The following is a 22,837-nucleotide window of genomic DNA, read 5'->3' on the forward strand; positions in this document are numbered from 1 at the left end:
ACCCTTATTCTCTTTCCTATTTTTTGATGATATGGCATGTAGCCATATGATTGGAAGATATTGACTAGATATTGTTTGTGGAAAGATTGAGTAGACTTGTGCTATTTTATGGTATGCATAATATTTTGATTAGATTTAATTTATTTAATTTCTATTGATGAGAAAATTGTTTAGAAAAGGGGGATAATGGTTCATGCACTTTCCATAATGTTGATGGCCCATCTATAGAATGGATGACTCAGATCTCTCATCCCACAAGTCACCCTTGATCAACAGTCTATGTTCAATATCACAAGAAGATGTAAGCAAAAAAAAACCCTAATCTTATTCAAATCCTATAAAAAAGGATGGTCTTTGCCCAAAATCTCCACACTTTATCTTTATATTTCTCTCTTTTAAGAAAGTTTCCCTCTCTCGTGTTTGATCTCTCCCTCTCCCATGAAAGAACCGTGTTTGATCTCTCCATCTCCCATGAAAGAACCTAAGGGTTTAGGTTATGGAATTCTTCTCTCTTATATATCTCAAATATGGATTTATAGCTAATGGTTTTAAAGTCTAGCAAAAATAGAATCCATCTCTCTCAAACTAAGTTGCTAAGAGAATTCACCTTAGGTTTGAGTTTGTGATCAAAGGGGTTCATGATCCATTGATGTGGCTTGGCCGAAATTTGCTTTACCGGTTCGAGATTGAACGTAGACCATTGATCCCGCGCCATCGGATGGTGGTGACTCGGTGTGGGGTTAATAAGCTCGGTTGAGGTAAATCTTCGGCACTCTTCATTTTGTTTCTTACAATCTTATATTTTATTTTCAAGCATAGTGCATAGTTGTTTCAATTGCATCAAGTTGTTAAAATCTTGGTTTTATTGTTATGTTGATTTTATTTTGAAATTTATCTTATTATAATAAAGACCACATGTAAGTGGTTTTTTGCCACAACTAAGGGGTGAAGAAAAAAATAAAATAAAAATTTATCCCTCTGTAAAAGATCACATAGGTCTTTTTTTTATACGACTCAATGCTTAAAAAATAATCATGGGAAAAAATTATTTCTATTACTTTCAAAATGTTTATGATTCAGTCTAATAAAAAAACATTTTGTGGACATGTCGCCGTACTCTAAAGGTTAAGAGTGCGTGATGGATCCCAACATCCCAAATCATATTAAAAAAATTCTTTTTCCTTAAAAAAAAAAAAAAAACAAAACGTATATAAAAAAATTCCATTCAATATTGAAATATGAAAATTCTATTTTGATGGCCTAGATCTTATGAATAATGAGCTTACCAAATCATAGGATGACGAATGAGGAATTGTGAAAACTTTAGCTCACATTGACCTCCTAACCATGTGTTTTGGCCACGAGTCCAAATGTACAATTTAGGCCTTTGGATCCACTGCATGGTGCCCTTTTAAAATATATGAGAGGGCTCTATAGCGTTCATGTCAAAATTGTACATTTTAATTACCTAGTACGGAGGATTCGTTTGACATTGTATATTAAGTTCAAGGTTTTAAACATCCACTAGGCCAAGGTACTCGTCAAGTTCCTTTTTCTTAAACAAAAAATCACGTAAAATAATTACATATATACAATGAGCAGCTTCTATTCAAAGTGCATTTGTTGGCGTCGTGGTAGCATGCCCACGCTAAGTATGCACCCCCAACGTTTATGCACCCCGAACAGGACGTGGGATCCAATACCCACACTTGCAACTTACACAGTTGTGTGGCACATATGGGTTAGTACTCGTGCTCTCTTTTAAACAAAAATCTTAACACATAAGAGGTCTTGAGTTTGATTGGGACGGCTAGATATAGATATACTCTTTTTGGAACTCCTGTGATCATTTTTCATAATTGGTATTTTTTTTTTAGCTCATGTTTTTTCATAAAACATAGTTGAGTAATTAGGGAGAAACAATAGATTTAGCGGAACACGTACAGTTCATCGATATTATTTCTATGATGCAATAAATCAATCGATATTGAATAAAAAAAACAGAAAATATCTTAAAAAATTAAAATTCATAATAACCAGAACACTATTGTTGATAAATTAGAGAAAAACATTAGACTTTACATAGTTCATCGATAGTACTTCTATGATGCAATAAATCAATCGATATTGAAGCAAACAAACACAAATCAATATAAGGGTTTTCAAGTTATTTCAATATATTAAAATAATAATAACAATAACAACATTATTATTGATAAGTTAGAGAAAAATATTAGATTTTACACAGTTCATCGATATTACCTCTACGATGCAATAGATCAATCGATTTTGAAGTAAAAAAATACAAAGCAATATAGGGGTTTTCAAGTTATTTCAATATCTTAAAAAATTAATAATAATTATAACAATATTGTTGATAAATTAGAGAAAATATTAGATTTTACAAATTTTTTATTGTTCATCAATATTAGCTCTATGTTGCACGAAATCAGTCATTATTGGAGAGAAAAAACCATGAATTTGTATAGGGCTTTTGAATATGATTTCAAAAGCTTCAAAATAAACTAAAAATCATAAAAAAATATATGGAGTAATTAAAGACAAATAATATAATTGGTGCTTTTTTCACATACTAACAATGTTACCTCTTTGATCCATGAAATCAGTCGATAATGGTGAAAGAAAACCACGAATCTGTATAGGGCTCTTAAAGTTGACTTCAAAAACTTCAAAACAAGAAAAAAATCTTCTGATTTGGTCTATATATCAGCAAGAACAATGGAGTTAGGCGAAAAAAAGAAAAATCATGAATAGAACCCTAGAACCGTAAATTTAAGGTGATTAAACTTGATAAATACGAGAATCAGTAGAGGGCTTTTGTAGATAACTTCAATAAATTGAAAAATAACATATAATAAATAAATTTTGTGGATAAATAAGAGAGAACAGAAGAGATTGGCGAATTTTTTTTGGATGAATGAAGAACCTAAAAATCTGATAACTTCATGATAAATTGTTGTTCGATTTGGGTTTTCAACATTGATCTTATCTTAAAGATAATATTTCTATTAAAAACATGGAAAAGGTTCCAAAATTCAGTCAAAATCACTCCCAAATTTCAGATTTTCAGTTTACAAAAGTTTCCTATTATGAAAAAACGAGTTTTATCCGCTACTAGCACAAAATCGGGCGAGTTTCATGTTTTTTGGACTGCGTCTTCCTTTTTTTCAGCGATTCTTGTCCACCCAATGAACCAACTATTGTACCATAGACTTGGGGTCCCTCAGCCTCGGCAGTGGGGCAAGACCGAGGAACTCGGCCAAAGCCTAGTCGACTCGCCTGAGTTCGAAAACTATGCTTAAGTCCTTCATAGGAAGGGACCTCTAGATGTCACGTGGTGGGACCTTGTCGCCCATAGCAACAACGGTGGTTATTTCTAAAATACATATTTGATGTATTCTAATATAAATATCATAAAAATGACTTTGAGCTCAAAATTCTTGAAAATTTAAATGACAAAATGGTTTAGAGTTAATCTTGGTGATTAATTTGATTTAGGGTGTTTTTTCAATTCCTATGTATTTCTTATTAAATAAGGGAGACTCAGTGGTCAGCTTGCTATCCAACAATTGCAGTAAACACCCAATGGCCTAGATTGAATTTGGACCGATCCAATGGTCACAATTATATTTTGTTGTTAAAATTGTATTTCATTTTTATAAATCCAATTCACTTGAAATTTTAAATATCAACTCTTGAGAAATAGGTAAACCTAATAAAAAAATTTAAAAATAATATATAAACAATAAGTTAACTAAAATACCCTTAAAATTTACATGCGTATTTGGGGCCATTTATTTCTATAAATAATGTTTTTTTAAAAAAATATTTTTATTAGGTGCGCATTGACGAGTAGAGTGGAACTCTCTAAATTTCAAGTGATTTGGATTTAAATAAAAAATATTAAAATTCAAATATGAAATATAATTGTGATAATCAGACGTCCCATGTTCAATTTGGGCCGTTGGACTTACACTATTCTATCAACTAGTGGGTTGATAGGATCGTTTATCTTAATGGGCCGTTTGGATACCTGGAAATACATTGTCTTTGAAATATATTACTGCGTAATACATTACCTAGAATTAGATTGTCACTGTTTGGGTAGTATTTAAATGCAACTGGGGAAATACATTGTTATTGTTTGGCTATGTCCGGAAGACATAAGGGAAATGCATTACCAACAAATTTTTTTTTTCTTTTTTGGCTTTATACCTAAAACATGGTTTAGCGTACAAAACCTATTAGTATGTAGCTTAAACTTTATAATTGCATCAGGCATAAGAATTAGCCACACCTTTTGTATGCCTTTACGTCTTGACTTAGAATCACATGTTTTCAAGATGTTAACACTTTGGAATAATATACTTTTATTATGATAAGTCATCATATTTTTTATGTTTTATTTTTTTGTACTAAAGCCTTTTGATCATCTCTCTCCATAAAACTTTCATGAGCAAATTCAAAAGAAAAAAAAAGTTGGGAGAAATTTGGCTAGTAACTTAGAAGGCTTTATGAGTAAATGAGATGTATTGGAGAAGAAATTATGTTGGGGTATTGGAGGAGATTGAAGAGAGAAATTAATTTTAAAAAAAAAAAACAATTCAAACACACTGATTTGACGATTCTTTGTGAGTGAACTCAAGTATTTCGAATTTATCAACAAAATAGTAGTAAAAACGACTAAATAAAGCTAAAAAATTAGACAGACTGATCTTAGCAGAGAACCTAAATCCGTTTATTTTGTTTGGAACAATAGCTACAAATTATGTTGCAGAACCCAAAAAATAAATCTTGGATATCTTAACCCAAAAAATAAATTTTGGATATTTGGAAATAAACAATAGCTACAATTGTAATTGCAAAAGATGGGGCTGGGGCTATCGGGCTTTAGTTGCAAGTGAACAAGATGGGTCTGCTGTGTGATATTTCGGGTTTTAGCTGCTAGTTGAAGAAGATGGGTTTGCTGTGTGATTTTTTGGGTTTTCGTTGCTAGTTGAAGAAGATGGGGCTGCAGTGTGATTATTGAGGTATTTTTTGGGTTTTAGTTGTTAGTTGAAGATGGGGCTGTTGTGTGATTTTTAGGGTTTTAACGAGGATGGGGCTGCTGTGTGGTTTTTGAGGTATTTTTCGGTTTTTAGCTGCTAGTTGTAGAAAATGGGGCTGTTGTTTGTTGCAGAAGTTGAAGAATATGGGGCGGTTGTGTGTTGCAGAAGTTGACGAATATGGGGCTGTTGTGTGTTGCAGAAGTTGAAGTATATGGCGTTTGTTGTGTGTTGCAGAAGATAGGCTACCGTGTGTGATTTTTTAGATAAGGGAGCTATTGGTGATTTTTTTTTTTTTTTTTTTTTTGTGGTTTATTAGGAGGTAGGATTTTGCATCCTTCATGGCGCATAATAGATTTGTTGATTTTTGGAGAAATCTCGGGTAATCTTTTTCCATTTCATTACCATTAAAGTGTACCCAAACAATAAATATGTTATATTTTCCTATAATCTATTTTCATGTAATAGATTTACAGGTTCCCAAACGGCCCCTAATATAAAAAGGACATTGATCTTAAACGATGATAAGTAGAATTTGAGAGTTTTGGGATCTATTGTCCAAATGAATATTTCGACCGACAGGATCATCCAATATTTTTCCCCATTTATATGATCTCCTATTTATGAGAAATTTAATAGAAATCATACCACACTCAATACTATTTTTTATATTTTTAAAATAGTATTCTAAAGTATTTATGAAATTTTGTTTACAGTGAAAACCTAAGAGAAACATATTTGATTGACTCTCTTATTTTTACTCCAAACATTCATTGAATTAACTCAACCGGCAATGAGGTCTTTGTTGGGTGTGTTTTTAGTCACATGTAGGGCTAGATACATTCTGACAAATGCCCGATGGGAAATAAGGTGATCATGATACGAGTAGTGATTCTAATGCACACCTAATGAGAAAATCCCTTGAAGATATGAAAGGGTAGAGATGTCTCTTAGTCACCTATGGGACTAAGTGTGTTCTAATAAACATTGTGTTGATACACAATAAAACCCATAATGCACATTAGGTAGTTATCTTAATGCACGGTCGATAAGATATAAGTACTGTTTTAATACCTACTCAGATATGCCCTATGCAAAATGAAATATGTGATATGGTCGGCATTTACTATCTGAAGGTCATAATGAACGTAAAGAATCCTAATTCATTAGATAGTCCCTAAATGTTATAACTTACTACCGATAAATATAAGATGCCTATTGTCCGTCAGCCAAGCATATTTAGGGATGGCATGAGAATCAAAGCCATCTTGTTTGAGACAAGTACCAGCGCCTGATATGCCCATGATATATGGTGAAACTAGATACAACTCGATTTCTTGGCCTCTGTCGATAGTCAAATTAAACATGGTAACTTACAAGCAATGATCGGTCATTTAAAATATGGGGTTTGAACAGACATAACGATATGGACGACCTCATCATGTGTTGATATATTAAGGAAGATTCCCAAAGATATACATGTTAAGAGCTGATGTACCTCGTATATATTTAAATTTGGCTTAACCCATGTCCGTATTTCACCATCAGTTAAAATGTGTCTTGACTGACGTCCCTAGAATTTTATGTTTTGGGATTAAGTCAAAATTCTCAGGGACCTATGGTTGAGGTATTATAACTCCCATCTTAAAATCTCATATCAATTGGAGGTGGCTTAACCCATCATTTGATTCGCCTGAAGGTTGGAGTCTTAAAAGCCCTATTCCCCGTGCGTTGTAGTTAGTATTACTCCTAGTCACCACAATTGAGCATTTCCCCTCGATAAGAGGAATTTCCTCAAGAGACCAAGGCTGTTAGATTATTAATTTAATTCTCTACCACCTTTAAAAGGTGAGAGAATATTTGAGGCATATAGAGGAAATGGGTTTGATCGTGATTCTATGATAGCGCTGATGTGTGCTCCAGCGGAGATGCATTGACTTTGAATAATCGTTAATTCCTCATCAAGAGTACATTTTTGACAAGATCTAAGCCGTTGAATTCATCTTTAAGCTCACTTTAACCTCCTCAAAATTCATGGTTAGAGAGTGCATGCGGAGAAAGTGATCATAAGTATGCGAAGATGTATCCAATAGAACGAACGCATAGGCGGTGAAGAATAGTGGCATCTCGAGTAAGTTTCGTATTTGTAAAATCAAAATTCAAAATTCAAGCAGATTAATCAAAGTGAAGAGATAAGAACAAATTAAAAAAATATATGTATAATCTAAAAGAACTAGCTCATGAATTCAAAGTTGTGGAAATGCGTAAGACTAATGACATGTTCGAATTAGCGTGAGATCCGAAGACTAGTCGAGCAAATTCAAAAATTATAGGGAACAACTCACAGATTCAAATTCAAAGATGATAAAGATAAGTACATAGCCTGATTTATGAATTCAAATGCGAAACGTCAAGAGGAATCAGCGTGGAGGTAGAAGAAAGGATGGGCAATAGCAGGAAATCAGTAGAGCAGATTGAAGGACCATATCCTTATGATTATCAACTGGAGATTGAAAGCTTATCACCTCACAGGAGATTATATAAACCCCACCCTTAATTAAAAGAGGGGTTTATACCTTTTTATCTAATTCGCAATCTTTTCTTATAAGCGTTAAGGGTTAAGCATTGATAAGTGAGAGAAAAGAGTGAGAAAAGTGTGATTGCAATAGAGATAAGAGAGAAATTTATTCTGTATACTCACTTGAGAGCCGTTCTCGAAGAAGGAAGCAGACACTGAAATGATATCCCTAATGTAGATTAGGTATATGGGTTGAACTCCCGTTAATGTTATTTCCTTTATTTTGATATGTCTATATGGTTCCCTTCCAAGAAACGAATGTATAGGTCTCAAGCCTATAATCAAGGGCAGTCAGTATTGGGTTGTAGACACCCCCCCTCGAAATTCTGGCTAAGGGAACTCCTAAAAATCTCGATTATTAGCCTAAAGGACCACACAAACCCTAATAGACATTAGGCAACCTAGACCCAATATAATTACTTCAAAATGATTCAAAACGTATCCCAACTTGAAGTAGAGCCCAATAGCTTTCCAACAGTTTAAGAATTGCCTAAATCGGACCTACGGATAAAACATCTAACAAATGATAATTTAGTCCATATGAGACCCAAGTATCAGGCCGTCGGCCGAACTGCAATGCGGCTCGCAGGCCCAAACATGGCCTGATGATGCAGTAAATGTATTTTTATGATGCAGTAATGATGTTTATGATGCAATAAAAGTGTTTTTTTAATTAGATAAGGATAGAGCAACAAGATAAATAAAAAAATATCTAAAAAAATCACTAAAAATTACCAATTGAATCTTATAAAAACCCCATCTCCATAAACCAAATAAATAAATAAAGAAATCACTTAGAAATTCTCGAAATTGAAAAAATTGCTAAAAAATACTCCAAAATAGGAAAAACCCTTAAAAAATTCCAAAAAATTAAGAAAAATCTCAAAAAATTAGAGAAAATCCCATAATTTATATTCAACCTCTTGATATTCTAAAAACCTTAGAAAACTAAGATAAATTCTTTTCTAATACCAAAAAATGCCAAGAAAAGCCTAGGTAGATCCTACCTAAAATCCCAAACTTTTTCTCGTGTCTTAAGAACCCTAGATCTAGGTAAAAAAACCTTAGATCTACCAATTCCAACAAGAAAAATGCATCCAAAAAAGAAGATCATGGAGCAAATCGGAAGAACCGCACGATCCAAGCTCGAAACTTCTAGTTTCGAGTCCTTAGAGGTAAGTATATTGTTCTTTATTTGATTTAATTTGTTTTCTTTATTTACATCTCTACTTTAAATTAATTTATTATTGTATTTAATTACATTTAGAAGCATTTTTAGGTCAAAATATGGATTTGGATCTGGCGCAGCCAGTGGACTCAGAAAAAGATAGGATCTATATAGGTATGGGATTTTTCTGAGCCCATAATTCAAGCGACCCTACTCTCTCTACATTTTCAAAAGTAACTCAGTTTTTACTAAGATTTGAGTAGATCTCATCCCAAAGATCGACGCAGATAAGAGCGTAAACATGTGCATTTTACTTGATTGATATAAATTGTAAAAAGGGAATTAAACCCCTGGAATTACTCTGTTCCCAGTAATACATATATGAAAAAAAAACCCTATATTTATGTTATATAGAAATATGTGAGCGAATTTGGCCTCGAATGTGATGTTCTCTAGTAAAAAAATTAATTGGAATATATGATTGTTTTAAATATAATAAAACACCCATCTCTTTTTAACCGTTCACATTTCGGAGCTTCAAGTCTTGTCCAATTATAATCCATAGGTGAGTACTCAAGGAGAGATCAACCCTTATGCGGATGTGCCAAAAGGAAGGGAAACTAGAAAATAAATTGTAAATCAAGAAGATAAAATAAATCTAAATCTAAGACATAAAATAAAGATGAAAAAAAAAATGAAGATTTCTTACTCGAAGTTGGGCCAGCTGGCCAGAAGTTGAAACCTAGATCATACTACTTCAGATGTGACTTGCCTTCTCGTTTTTTAAAATTTACTGGAATCTCCTTTTGACTTAAGATGTAATGTAGATGGGATGTTAAGGCTAAGTATCTCTTGGCATTAGACTCTAAGTTATTTCAAGTTTGGTATTGTCTTTCATGGCTGAAATAGGTTTAGGTTACATAGTAGTGTTCAAGATTTAGGCCTAAGCTAGGGTTTCATGGAGTGAGATCTCGGGAGTGTGAGAATTTTGTTTAAGTGGATTGGAAGACTGCTAAAATCTGATTGCCAAAATTCCTCTATCAGTCGGGAGTGAACCCTCCCCAAAACCAGGATATCAAACAATGGGGTGGGCAAATTTACCCAAAAAATATCGGTGTGCAATGGTAAGAGGTTGGGGTCGTGGTGGTAGTACCCTACACCCTACTCACCATGTCATGGTTTCCTTTTCCACCATTAACACCACCCCAATAATACCTTCAAAAAGCTAACTCCTAAGCTACTTGAAAAATCAGGTAGGGTCATGTCTTTCCCCATTGATTTACCCATAAAAAGAATACCAGTTGGCAAGTTAACATGCACCAAGTAAACAGACTCCCAAAATTCTATAGTTAATGAATTGTTGACGGATTTGAGACGGATTTTATGGTTCACCCCCTCTTATGTATCAAATCTTATTCCTTTATTTATTATCTTTAAAGAGTATAGACTATGGTCATGTGTATTCTAGGGTGTACAAAGCTAGTGTGATCCCTAGCATCATTTCCTAAGGTTTTTAGAATCAATTTTGTGGTTTAGTATGGTAATTAGGGATCAAGCTAAGTTTAAGGCAACTGGATGAGGCCAATTTTAAAATTAGGTGTCTACATAATTTTATGAGATGACATTCAAGATTTCACTAGTTAAGATCATTCTTTTTCCTTATATTATGAAGGCCATCAAGAAACACTTGAACTACATATTAGTATAGGATTGACAATACCTAGGCCAGAGTTGGCTCAAGCCCAACCTAGGACTTTGGAAGGCTGATCCAAGTTGGGCAGGCAAAGTCTGGCCTTGATGGTGGCACAAGCCCTATCCAATCTTGCCAATGGTTCAGGCAGGCTAGTCATGTAGGCCCAACTTTTTTTATGGATATTTTAAAAGTTGTAAAATAAATTAAAAATAAATTAGATGAGATTTGATCTTGAGCAATGGTAACTAATATTAGTACATTAAACATTAAAGTCCCAACTTAATAGTAGTCTATTATTTGTAAAATATATAATTGATATAAAATACTCACCGCACATATATAATAATCACTGTGCCTTTCTGTTACACAAACATAAAATCCAGTATCTCCCTCATGCGCAAAATTGAATGTCTCTCTCCTAACCAAAAACCTTATACTTTCTATCCCTAAACTAGAAACTTAGATCCCTCTCTCTCCATAAAGTGAACTGCCTTGCTCTCTCTCTTTCTCTCTCTTACACCCATACATGAACCTAGACTGTTTCTTTCTCCCCTCAAAGCCCTCTATCTACTTCAAAATAGGTTGTTATTCTTTCTCACTACAAAACTAATATATCGCTTTCACCCCCTACACAATCCTAAATTTTTTTTCTCTCCTCCACAAAGTTTATAACTATTTTATTGAAGACATCCATGCTGTTGGGTTTCATTCTCAATGAAATTGGTTTTAGTAGGATAATAATTTTCATTATATTTAAGAATTGTTTAATTCTAATTATAGTTTCCTTGCATATATAGGATAATATTAACTTCTAATATTCTGGGCATCCTTAACTTTCCATAGTTCATTAAAAAATGAGTACTATGATTTCATTTTTTTTTTTTATTATAAATTATCACTGCTAAAATCATTTGCATTGATTAAAAATTAAAGAAATCAAGAAAACAATTTATTTATTAGATATCCCCCCAAATTGTGGCAAAGGGAATCCCCATGAACCTACAACCCTAAAATCCTAGGGACCATACTAGCTTAGTGAATCCTAGTACACCATAAACCTGTAATCCACAATCCAGGGTTTCTAAGACATCTTCCTAAAGTTATCTAAATTATCCAAACCAGTAATGTCTATCAAAATCTAACTAGAATATGTAAGAAAAACCCACACCAAACATTAGAAAAAAGTCGGAACTGAGCCAAACCTTCCTTAGATCGGACCTTTGGGATTCTGGAGCCATTTGGAGAACGCATCGCTAATCCCAAAGGGCTTAACGATAACACATGTCCTTTAACCTTCCATAAGCTCTTAGAAGGTCGATGCTAACTTCTGACCCTCTTTTATGCATATGAGGAGATTTTGATGTTATGGAGGATGAAATTTCTAACCTATAAGGAATTCTGGTAGACGTATAATTCTGAACTCTTAGTCAAAAGTCAAATCTAGAAGTTTGATACTTTGATGTGATGCTAATTTCATGTGAGGAAATTATTTTTTTAATATTTATAAATGTAAGTAGTTTACAATGTTTTTAAGTTATTTTGATGTAATATTATAATACTATATTAAAATGAATAATTATGGAGATATCCAGACAAAAAAACAACAGCTCAACATTCACCTATTTTTACATAATGTACCTTTTTTAATTCCTTTTACAAACTAAAAGAACATTATTTTTAAAAATTTATAATAATTTTTTGAAAAGAGTTTTGGAAGAAACTTACTAATTTGACAAATTCTCTAATCCGACGCACTAATCCACGGATCCGACATGGTTTGTAGGGTGAACAATCCGGGTCCCCAATCCTTTTTTATCTCTAATAAAGGTCAAGGTCATTTCATCAAAGTTAAGGTCAAAAGTAGTCATTCATCGTTTACTTCTACTACAAACCTCGCCCATGTAGCTGAAGTTCACCGACATATAAACCCCTCATGGGCAGTTCTACGCTTCGAAAGCACGTCGTCAGAGGTCCCGTGTGATTGCAGCTGTTTGATTTGGGGCTTTTCTTTCTCTAAGAAGGCGTTTTAGGGCGTTTCTCTCTCATAAGAGGTCCACTTTCTCTTCTCTTTCAAACCCCAGAAAAACTACACTGTCTACTTTTTAGTTATTTCTTTTTGTTTTGGGGGCACGATTCAGGTGCTCTCTGTCTATGCATATGCGCGATTTTATGATGCACGCTTATTGTGGTATTTGTTATCTGTAATCGGTTTTGCATGTTTGTCATGATTTCGGCATTGGTGTGAAGCATTAGGGTTTTGATATAGGTTCCGATTATGTGTTTTTGTTAGGGTTTGTACATTGATTCGAAATATTAGGGTTTTGAAATGGGGTCCCTATGGGGTTCGTGGAAGTTCATTTGAAGGTTAGGGTTTTGATTTTGGGGTTTTGTGGTATGGTTTTGTTTTCTTGCACGTTTCAGTTTTGAATCCCTACTTGATCATATGTTAAAAGCTTAGGCAATCTCTGGGGAAGTTTTTTTTTTTTTTCTTTTCAGAATTTGGAATATTGGAGGGCCGTGGCTTGCTGGACAATGTTAGCAATCGCTCGGTGTGTTTATCTTTTAGAAGCATGCCCCTTTCTTGATTTGGGATGCATATTGTTCTATATTTCGTAAGAAAAAGTATGATATTAATTAGTTTTGTAATGCGAATTGCGCCCCTTTCCTGATTGGGGATGCATATTGTTTGATATTTCATACGAGAAAGTATGATATTGATTAGTTTTGTAATACGAATTACGCAATGAAAGAGTAGTTTTTTTGTCTCGAGGTGTTAGGTTCCTTTTCATGGTTGGTAGTGTTGAATGATTTTGTTCCTTTTAAGTCTTTGCTTAGGTGTTGACAGAGCCTAAACTTTGTTGTAATATTTTGAATCACGAAATAACCCTCGTACTCTAAAGTTTAAAAGAAACTGTCAAAGATCCCTTGGAGAGGTGGTTTGGACGGTAAAATAGTGTCCTACTGGTTGATTTAATTCCATTTCATTTTATTTTTCCCCTTTCGGTTATATTTTGTCTGGAGCTTACACACCTTTCTTTCACTCTCTGATACCAAATTGTCTGCTTGTGCATGACTCTGTGGTTTTAAATGAAAATTATACTTTTATTTCATCCATATTAAATTATATATTGTGATTTTTCAGGCTTACAATGAGAAGGTACAGTCCTTCAAGGAGGGCATATGGGGGTAGGGAAAGAAGCCCAACCCGGGGCCGTTATGGAGGATATGGTGGGCGCAAAGAAAATAATAAGGGTAGTCTTCTGGTTCGAAACATTCCTCTTGATTGCAGGTATCTATTTAATGTAATTCTTTTCATTCCATTCTTGTATAATTACATCAATCTATACATTTTTCCACAAAAGGAATTGCAGGTATCTATTTCATGTAATTTTTTTTTCATTCCATTCTTGTATAATTACATCAATCTGTACATTTTTCCACAAAAGGTTTCCATGAGAGGTTTTGGTGCTAAAGAAATACAAATTTGTGTCACAAATACTCATCGCTGTTTCTGTTTATTTCATCTTTGAGAATTTTTTACCGACTTAGTTTATCAAAATTTGCAGACCCGATGATCTTCGAGTGCCATTCGAACGCTATGGGCCACTACGAGATGTGTATCTGCCGCACAACTACCATACGGGGTGAGCTAGACAGTCATATATAATGTATCTCTAATGTTTGACAATTCCCATTTTCTCATCTTTACCAATACATTTTTCCTAAGTTATGAAACCATGGCCATAATTGTCATAATTTCTGTCTTGAGCTTTAATTGTTAATATATTAGGGGAAGGATAGTAGCTATGTGGTCCTTCAGGCTTGTCCAAAATGTGATGTAGGAGAACTTGAAGAAACATTGAAAATCAACAAGAAGTACCTTGATACAAGCAATTTTGGAGAACCCTAAGGCTTTCTCCCACATATGGCTCAAGCCTTAGGCTTATTTTACAAGATAAAGTCTTTCTTTTCTTAAAGAGGAATACGTGAATGACTCTCCAGCCCATCCATGCCCTTATTTTTATTGAAAAATTATTGTTTTGGACAATATTTGTCCATACAATTGAACTTTTGACCAAAGGGTCTTAAGTATAATTTTAAACTACATTCTCCAACTTTAATTAAAATATCTAAAAGCTCCCAAACAGGTCTAGCAACGAAATAAATAAAAGACACTATAAAACCCTATAATTCCTAAAATCCTAAAACTAAAATAAAAATATACATCCTTTAAAATTTAATAGAAATTTAAAATAAACATACTTTTTCCCTCAGTCAAAATGCCTTTTGAATGGTGCGGATTTGATGATGCAGTAGTTTGATTTTGATACTGTATCATTTTGGCCTATTTTCTTGCAACATTATTGCTTTTATAAATGGTAGCTTTGTGTCCTTCTGGTCCAAAAATTATTCCGAGTTGCAGCCTTGATGATGTAGGAGTGTGATTTTGATACTGTATCATTTTGTCGTACTTTGTTTGTAACTTTGTGGTTTTTCAGTTTTCCCCCTAGGGTAAGTAGAGAAGGAGATGAATATGCTTTTTGTTTGCCTCTCACATAGTGAGTTGCTTTGACCTGGTGCCCAGGGGTGAAACATTTCAAGTTTAAACACGTCCAAGACTTTGACTATGATGACATTTCGCCTAACATGTTGGTATCTTCGGGGGTATATAATAATGTTCAAATGAAGAAGTTCCTTTGTGAAGAAAAATAACATAATATCCTACATTAGAACTTATGGTGAGAAGAGAACGTTGTGCAATTGAAGTGGGAAGCATGAGAAGATAAGTTTGAAGCTATGTCGAAATCCAGTCCTTCATGTATTATCAAGAATGTGAAGAATTTGAAGTTTCATGCATTGTTTGAAGTTGCAGTTCATACTGAATATATTAGAAAGGTCAGCCACTAAGCTTGGTTTGCTAGCTGATTTTACATTAAATGCACACTTCTTTCAATTGAAGTGACAATGAAGTTTAGGTGGTTCATAGGCAGCATCAGACGTTAGAGGACGTACTATGTACATAATTTGGCAACCTACTAGGAAATGGGGTTTGTAAATCTACGTCTTAATGCCCGTTGTCATCATATATAAGTCTTGGTTGTTCTTTTGCAAATCTACTGGATTCTGAAACTTGAAATTGTGCTTGCAGGAAACCTCGTGGGTTTGCATTTGTGCAGTTTGTAGACCCTTCTGATGCCGCTGAAGCCCAATATCACATGAATGGACAAATGTTCGGTGGAAGGGAGATAACCGTGGTGGTTGCTGCAGAGACTAGAAAGAGGCCTGAGGAAATGCGAAACAGACTAAGAGTAAGGTATGCTGTGGTTTTATTGTCCATTATGTGCTGTTGTGGTTCATCTTTGTAACTTTATTTTGTACCCGTGGCGTTTCCTTGTATGTCTGCTCATTTTCTTCCATCTTCAACTTACAATAACATTTTTGATGCACCAGAGGTCGCTCAGGTGACGACGGACGGCGATCATCTTATTATGGTACACTACCATCTTTCATATAACTAATATGTTATTGAGTTTTTGCTCTATATCTAATATGTACCAATTGTATTGTCTTATGTGCGAGAATGAATCTTTGGATACTTACCATGGTATTTCTCAAACCTTGAGTTATTGAACATGGACTGGTGGCTCCTGAACTCAAGGTTTTACAGACAACTATACAAGCTGTGCATGATCTGCGACTAAAATTATCGAAGTTCTAAATTTCACAAAATGGCATTTTGTGTGCTATGATTCAAGGGGAATCATATATGCATACTTGGATTACTCATTATTTTCTGCGTTACTTTCTTTTGGTACTTATTGTGTTCTATGTTGTTAGTTCACATGTTTTACCCTTCCATTATGTTCTTTGGTGTTGTTAATTGAGATCCTGTGCATGTCATGTATGCAGAGACTTGCTATTGATACTGTTAAGTGCCATGATTACATTGTTTAAATGGAAGTGTTTGATTTCTTTGTGATTCTATAGGGTAAAAGAGGATACCTTCCTTTGATTCAATTTTTGATTTTCATGGATCTCTAGTTCATGTTTTATCCCACTTGCGATGATTTCCAGGACATCCACATTCGGGTAAGTGATGGTTTGCAGGATATAGGGCCGTTTTTTATCCTCGTGTTGAGGCTTCATGAAGGCTCTCTGTTCGTTCAGACATGTCCAGGTTGAACAGTTGATTTATAAAATTAACTGGTTAATCTGCTTATTCTTCTGGGAATCTCTAGTATGATCTGGCTATATCAGTAGGCTTAGTTGTGGTCCTGTTTGTCAGGGATGTGATACTTGTACTAGAACTTTATTTTAGAAAAATTTAGAATTCCTTATTTGGATGTATGTTCAACGCGTGACATTGGTATTCAAATCCTGGACTCATGAATATGGCCACCTCTTTTGGGTGCTCAGACTTCCTAGGGCTTCCAATATAACTGAGAAATGCATTTCAAGTTGAACATGATGCATTGGGTTGAGTTTCAAATAAAAATAAAAATAAAATAAAATCCAACAGGTAGTGTTAGTGCTGTAATTTAATCGGCTGATTCTGTATGCATTTTGTAATTTTTGGCTGTACCGAGTTGTGGACACTATTGGCCATACATAGGGCTCTTTGAGACACTATTGTCTTCCAGGCCTAAGATGAAATTCATGCATGAGGGCTGATAGTTCCTCATAGAGTAAAATTTCTAAATGGAGGGGCAGGAGGTGGGGGGCAATCCCATTTGGGTATATCCTTTAGGTTTAGTGGATGTTTCTATTCTGGAGAACTTTATTGTTGATGAACTTATATTTATTCATGTCTGATCAAAAGATTAAAATATATATATATATATATATATATATATATATATATATATATATATCTTTTGGGTGATCAGTATCCTTCAATAATCTGGTCCTTTATTGACATCGTGGTGCGTGTAATTTAGAGTGGTGCTACTGCGTACATTAATTTTTTTATCGGTGAGTAAATAAAAATCAACGTGAATGTCCATTTCTGATTGCTATTATGATCGAAAATATCTTCTCTAGTGAGAAGTTGTACAATAGCAAGGTGGATATCCTGCAAATCAGTAGATGCCCTATAACTAGCAGTCTGTGTTACCCACTGTAGGATATATTCTTGTAGTGCTTCGAACTTTGATGTCAATTGGGACAAGGTTTGAAAGTATATCATGATCATGTTGCATGATCATGTTGCATTATGGAGCCACGATATCTTCAGTGTGTTGAATACCCTTTCATGGTTGGAATTTAGATTGCTATCTGATGACCTCTTATTTCCATTTATGGACTTCAAACTTGAGTGTCAGTGATTGGAAAATTGAAGTGGATACCTTGGTTTCTAATGTACTGATTTTTCCATGCAAGGACTTTAACAATAACCATTGTCAAGGTTCATAACTTAGTGGTGGATAGATTGTTACAAGAGGATTGCCATTGAAGGGAGAAGGGACCAGAGAAATGATTTATTTCTTGTAATGGAAATGCATAGACATTTGCAAGAGGGTACTGAGGATTATAGTGGTGATGCTACTGTGCTTTTGCTTAATATGGAGTATACAGATTGATATGTCAGCAGTAGCGAGTGAAAGAGTGATACTGTTAGGAAAACAACAAATTGGTGGGGGACCAGGATCCATGAAAAGTCCCTTCCACAACTTCTTGTGAGAGCTAATTTGTCAAAGAGGTCATTAGCCAATCTCGGGACATTCTGAAAACTCACTAGCTGATTTTAATGCATGTCTTATATGTCATCCAACGTGTCTGCTAATCATGATGGTGGAGTACTTTCACATTTAAGGAATTAAGGAATCACCATCAACTAGTAGCGGACCCCATGAAGGCTGGAGGAATATGCACAATCCCATGGAAATGCCAGAGCTTTGACCTTATTAGCATCTCCACTCCCAGCTGGCTTTGTTTAGGTATCCAAAGTCTCTTCCAAATGGCCTCTAATTGCTCCCTGTATTCCCAAGGGGTCTGGAGTGCCTAATGAGGTCCTATTGAAATTTAAGCTTGAGAACCCCAATTGGAGGTTTGCTCCATGAGACATGCATATGGTGCTGCTTTATGCTATTCACCATTTCATTTCATCCTCTCACCAAATCCAATGCAGGAGACTTGGAATTCTTTTCTAGATAAGGCCCATGAAATAATCATGTTCCTAACTTGGTCCCCTACTATTGTGGCCTAAGAATGCTTACGCTAAAAAATCCTTCCATTGTTACAACCATATAGCTTATAGGACAACAACAAAGCTATGTTTCCATATAGTCCCTTTTGTGAGAAAGGACCAAACCTCCAGCTCGATAACACCTCTGTAATTGATTTTGGAAATTCTAATTAAATGTCAAAGCAATACAATATATAAAGTCAAACAATCATACCAGAGGAGCAATGAATAAATAAGTGGTTCACTGACTCTTAATCTTCACGGCAACTGATACAAATATGGGGAATAATTTACTGTGCTTGAAGTGATTCCCCATGAGAGTTTTGACTTGGGAGCTTTCTTTAAGATTACTAAACATCCAAAGCATGACATTTTATGAAGGGTGCTAAGATCCCACACCAAGTATCCTTTGAGGGGCCCATACCTCTTGGGATAAGGCGCAGGGTTATGATTGTGCTGCAAAATCCCCTTTTAAGTCATATCGCCACATTAGTTGCCAAAGCCATATTTGGGTACATGAGTTTAGTTCAAACTGTCCAAGAGTGCACATAGTTCTCAGTTTCTAAATGATTGAAGTTTCTTTGAAGGGCTTGGGCCCACTCAACTTTCTCAGTGACACTTTCATAAGATCTAGTAACGCTCAGCTCTTGTGCTAGAGCCACCCAATTAAAGAGTGAGCAAATTGTTCTTGGATATGTTTCTCCACACCAATAGTCGTACTAAAACAAAGTCTGATTACCCCTCCCAAAACTATTTTGAATTCTTTCCTGAAATGATTGTGCCCTTGATGGAACAGAATATCATACAGTTGAAGTTCCTCAAATGCTTTCTTGGGGCATTTCACAAATACGTATTATAGTTTCCCCTAGAATCCCTAAGAAACCAGGAGGCCTGGAAATTGGGGGAAAATGAAACTGGTGGGTTCCCTGGTGTTGGCAGTTTCTCGAGGAAACTAGGAGGCCTGGAAACTGGGGGGAAATGAAACTGGTGGCCTGGGAATTGGGAACCCCTGTTTGGGTTCCCTGGTGTTGGCAGTTTCCATTTCCGCCCCCCCCTCCCAATCCTTTTCTCTTGCCAATAGTTGCTTTGATGGTTTTCTCTAGATGGGTTTTATTTTTTGGATTACTCATTTTCAGCACAAATAACTTTATCAAATATTGGTATTGAATGTTGTTAACCACTGTCAACCAAATCACAGTGTCATCAATCATCCACATCGAGTCTCATCAGACAGTTGTCCAGAGTCATCCCTACGATAGTGTCTGATCCCCACGAAGTCATCCGCATATTTTTGAAATAAAGATAAACGCTAATTCTTTGATACAGGGAGCTACCGGCATAAATTCTGATTCACATTGATCGTCTATGAACCACGTAGTAATGAAGGGTAAAATTTAATTCCCTTGTAGAGTGTTTTATCCCATGAAATCAATGTAGCACACAATTATGAAAGAAAGATGAAGTTAATCCCGTGCTTATTACCCCCAAGGCTTGACTTGTCAAAATTGTTGGTTTGGACAGATGGGGTAACCTTGGACTGTCAACATTAATGCCTTTTGGATCATGGGAGAGGTGACATTAGGTGGTTAGACCCTGGGTGGTTTCTTCTACTACAGATTTTCTTGACAAATAATGGCAGTTTCAAAAACTTAGAGCTGTTTTTGTATGGGGTCTTGAAGAGTGAGTTCTGTACTCATTAAGAGCAGTAAGTGATCAACAAAGAGTGAGTTCTGTACTCATTAAGAGCAGTAAGTGATCAACAAAGAGTGAGTTCTGTACTCATTAAGAGCAGTAACTGATCAACAAAGAGTGAGTTCTGTACTCATTAAGAGCAGTAAGTGATCAACAAAGAGTGAGTTCTGTACTCATTAAGAAAAATTAGTCTGCATCCCTATGTGGGTGGTAAAATTCAGAGACCGAAGTTGTGGTGTTGAGGGTTTGGTGCACGTTTCAAGCAAACAGTCATTAAACTTCTAGCTTCTCTGGTGGTTGGTCCTAAATTTATTTATTTATGTGCTTTGTTATTCATTTATTTATTTTTGGTGAGAGTTCTCTGGGAAGGTTTCTAGAGAGAATCTGAGTCTTCGGATCATTCATATTTAAGAAATGATTCCTTGGCCTGGATATGGTTGAGTTCTATTTTATTTGTTCGGTGAACATTTTAAATTGTTATTATTGGCTGTGAAAGCCTAGCTCTGTATTTTTCACAGAACATGAGATATCCTTTGGGTTTTCATTATTGAACTTGTCAATTATGTTATGTTTAAAGAATTTGCTGATTATTTTTGTGCTGCTTGCTCTCTGATCTTTTTTTGTTCTCCACGGGCAGATTAACTCTGGTATATGATTTGATCTATATAATGTTCCAGATGTGTATAATGAATTATTGATCATCAGATTTTGGCTGTAGGTTACTCACGCTCTCGTTCCTTGTCCCGTTCTCGTTCTCCACGTTACCATTCAACTTCTAGAGTTCGATACCATTCAAGGTAATTTGAGAGAGAGAGAGAGAGAGAGAGAGAGAGAGAGAGAGAGCTTATATAAAAGCTTCAATGTTGTGCAGATCTTACTCTCCAGCTCCAAAGCGGAGAAGCGATTATTCTATTTCTCCTGAAAGGAGAAGAGGTGGGGACTATCCTCCAGAGCACGACTATGGCCCGAGCCGTGGCCAAGGTTCTTTATCTCCTCTACATTATGCAAATGCAAACCGCAGCCCTGCTGGGAATGGCCATGATGAGTGAGTTGCTCAACCTCTGAACCTAGACCAATATTTCTATCCTAGGTGGTTAGAAATTACAGGCTCCATGAAAGAAGGAAGCCATGTTGCATGTTGCTAAATGAATGATTAGAAACCCCTTTTGGATTGCTAATTTATTTTATTCTTACGAATAGGAAAAGGCCCCAAACTATAATTACTCTTGCTAAAATTGTAGTTGTGTGGGTGTGTTTATATATGTGTGTGTGTGAGAGAGAGAGAGAGAGAGAGAGAGAGAGAGAGAGAGAGAGAGAGAGAATGCTATTGGTTAAATGAGGGGGGGCATTTGCAGGAGAAATCCATATGATGATGCTAAAGAGGAACGCCGTTTCCCACGATCTTCAAGACGCATTTCAAGGTCACCATCAGGCTCTCCCTCAAGATCTGCAGAGTTGTCTCCAAGGCGTGGGAGGCCGTGAGGTAGCAAGGCTTCTTCTGCCTCCTCTTTTTGGTTATTCCCTTTCGGTTTAGCTTTTGGATGTTGCTGAAAAGGCTTATTCTGTTTAATCCTTCATTGTGCAGGCAACAGTAAAATGGTTAGTGTTTCTCGTTCTACAGGAATGTAAATTGTTAGCAATCTTTTGAATGCTAGTGGTTTTAGTGTTTTAATGAGTGTTACATGCAACAATCTTTTAATTTTATTTCCTCTTTCTGACTCGTAGACTCAAAAGTTTGGTTCTTGTTAGCTAATAGTGGATTTGTGTTTGGGATATGGCTTGATAGAGACATGGGCTTCATGTGACCAAAAAATGCCATACAATTTCTTTAGATGGGATTCTCAAGTTTTGCAATCTATGATCTTTATTTGAATGATAAATGTGTTTCGCATCATGTAAATGCATGCATTACTGATGAACAAAATAATTGAGAGTTGTCTTGTGTGCACCTATATGGGATGCAGCCATGTATACATGTACAACTAGTCTTCAGAAAACCTGGATGGATGCATAAATCTCGGTAACCGGGTAAATTGAGATGGATTACTGTTTCCAAGTTGGATAGCTGGTGATCAAATTCAAAATGATGGAAAAGGTAAAAAAAAAAAATTTCAAATTGAGTGGTTGTAAGGGTGCTACTGACTCGATTCAAAAGTTAATAAAAATAAATAAAAATTCGAACTTTGTAATGTATCCCAAGCCATCCAATTTAGCATCAAACGGCTGGGAATAATATTGACCTCCTAGTCTTATAATATACAAACCAATAGCAATTTAAGTTTCCTTGTTTATAGTCTTAGAAGATGTGAACTGATATAAGGGGTTGTGAATCGCCCATGCATTTCAAATTTGGTGAATATAGAATTATCTACCAGAAACACTCAGAAGAATCTGGACAAAGAAATGTATAAGAATATGCATATGATTGAGGAGAAGATCTATGTAAGGTTGAGGC

The 22,837-nt window shown here is 35.3% G+C and overlaps 1 protein-coding gene across 7 annotated transcripts; it reads left to right on the plus strand.

Moving 5' to 3' along the window:
- Window positions 1-12,457: 12,457 nt before the first annotated feature.
- LOC105420776 (serine/arginine-rich SC35-like splicing factor SCL30A) lies at window positions 12,458-22,262 on the plus strand. 7 transcript variants are annotated; one of them, XM_088874830.1, is made up of 11 exons: window positions 12,458-12,556; window positions 13,648-13,794; window positions 14,072-14,149; window positions 15,091-15,401; window positions 15,482-15,553; window positions 15,655-15,819; window positions 15,957-15,997; window positions 21,101-21,179; window positions 21,254-21,427; window positions 21,738-21,865; window positions 21,968-22,262. In XM_088874830.1, the coding sequence occupies exons 5-10, from the start codon at window positions 15,549-15,551 to the stop codon at window positions 21,862-21,864; spliced, it is 591 nt and encodes a 196-aa protein (XP_088730956.1). In that variant the 5' UTR covers window positions 12,458-12,556; window positions 13,648-13,794; window positions 14,072-14,149; window positions 15,091-15,401; window positions 15,482-15,548; the 3' UTR covers window position 21,865; window positions 21,968-22,262. The 7 variants fall into 7 exon arrangements, with proteins under 7 accessions (XP_088730956.1, XP_088730955.1, XP_088730954.1 ...); XM_088874829.1 differs by having other exon boundaries at window positions 15,493-15,553; XM_088874828.1 differs by lacking the exon at window positions 15,482-15,553 and having other exon boundaries at window positions 12,458-12,869.
- Window positions 22,263-22,837: the final 575 nt, after the last annotated feature.

This window comes from Amborella trichopoda, chromosome 8, assembly GCF_054954075.1.
Source record: "Amborella trichopoda isolate Santa Cruz 75 chromosome 8, AtrichopodaSantaCruz75HAP2 v2.0, whole genome shotgun sequence".
NCBI classification, from domain to species: domain Eukaryota; kingdom Viridiplantae; phylum Streptophyta; class Magnoliopsida; order Amborellales; family Amborellaceae; genus Amborella; species Amborella trichopoda.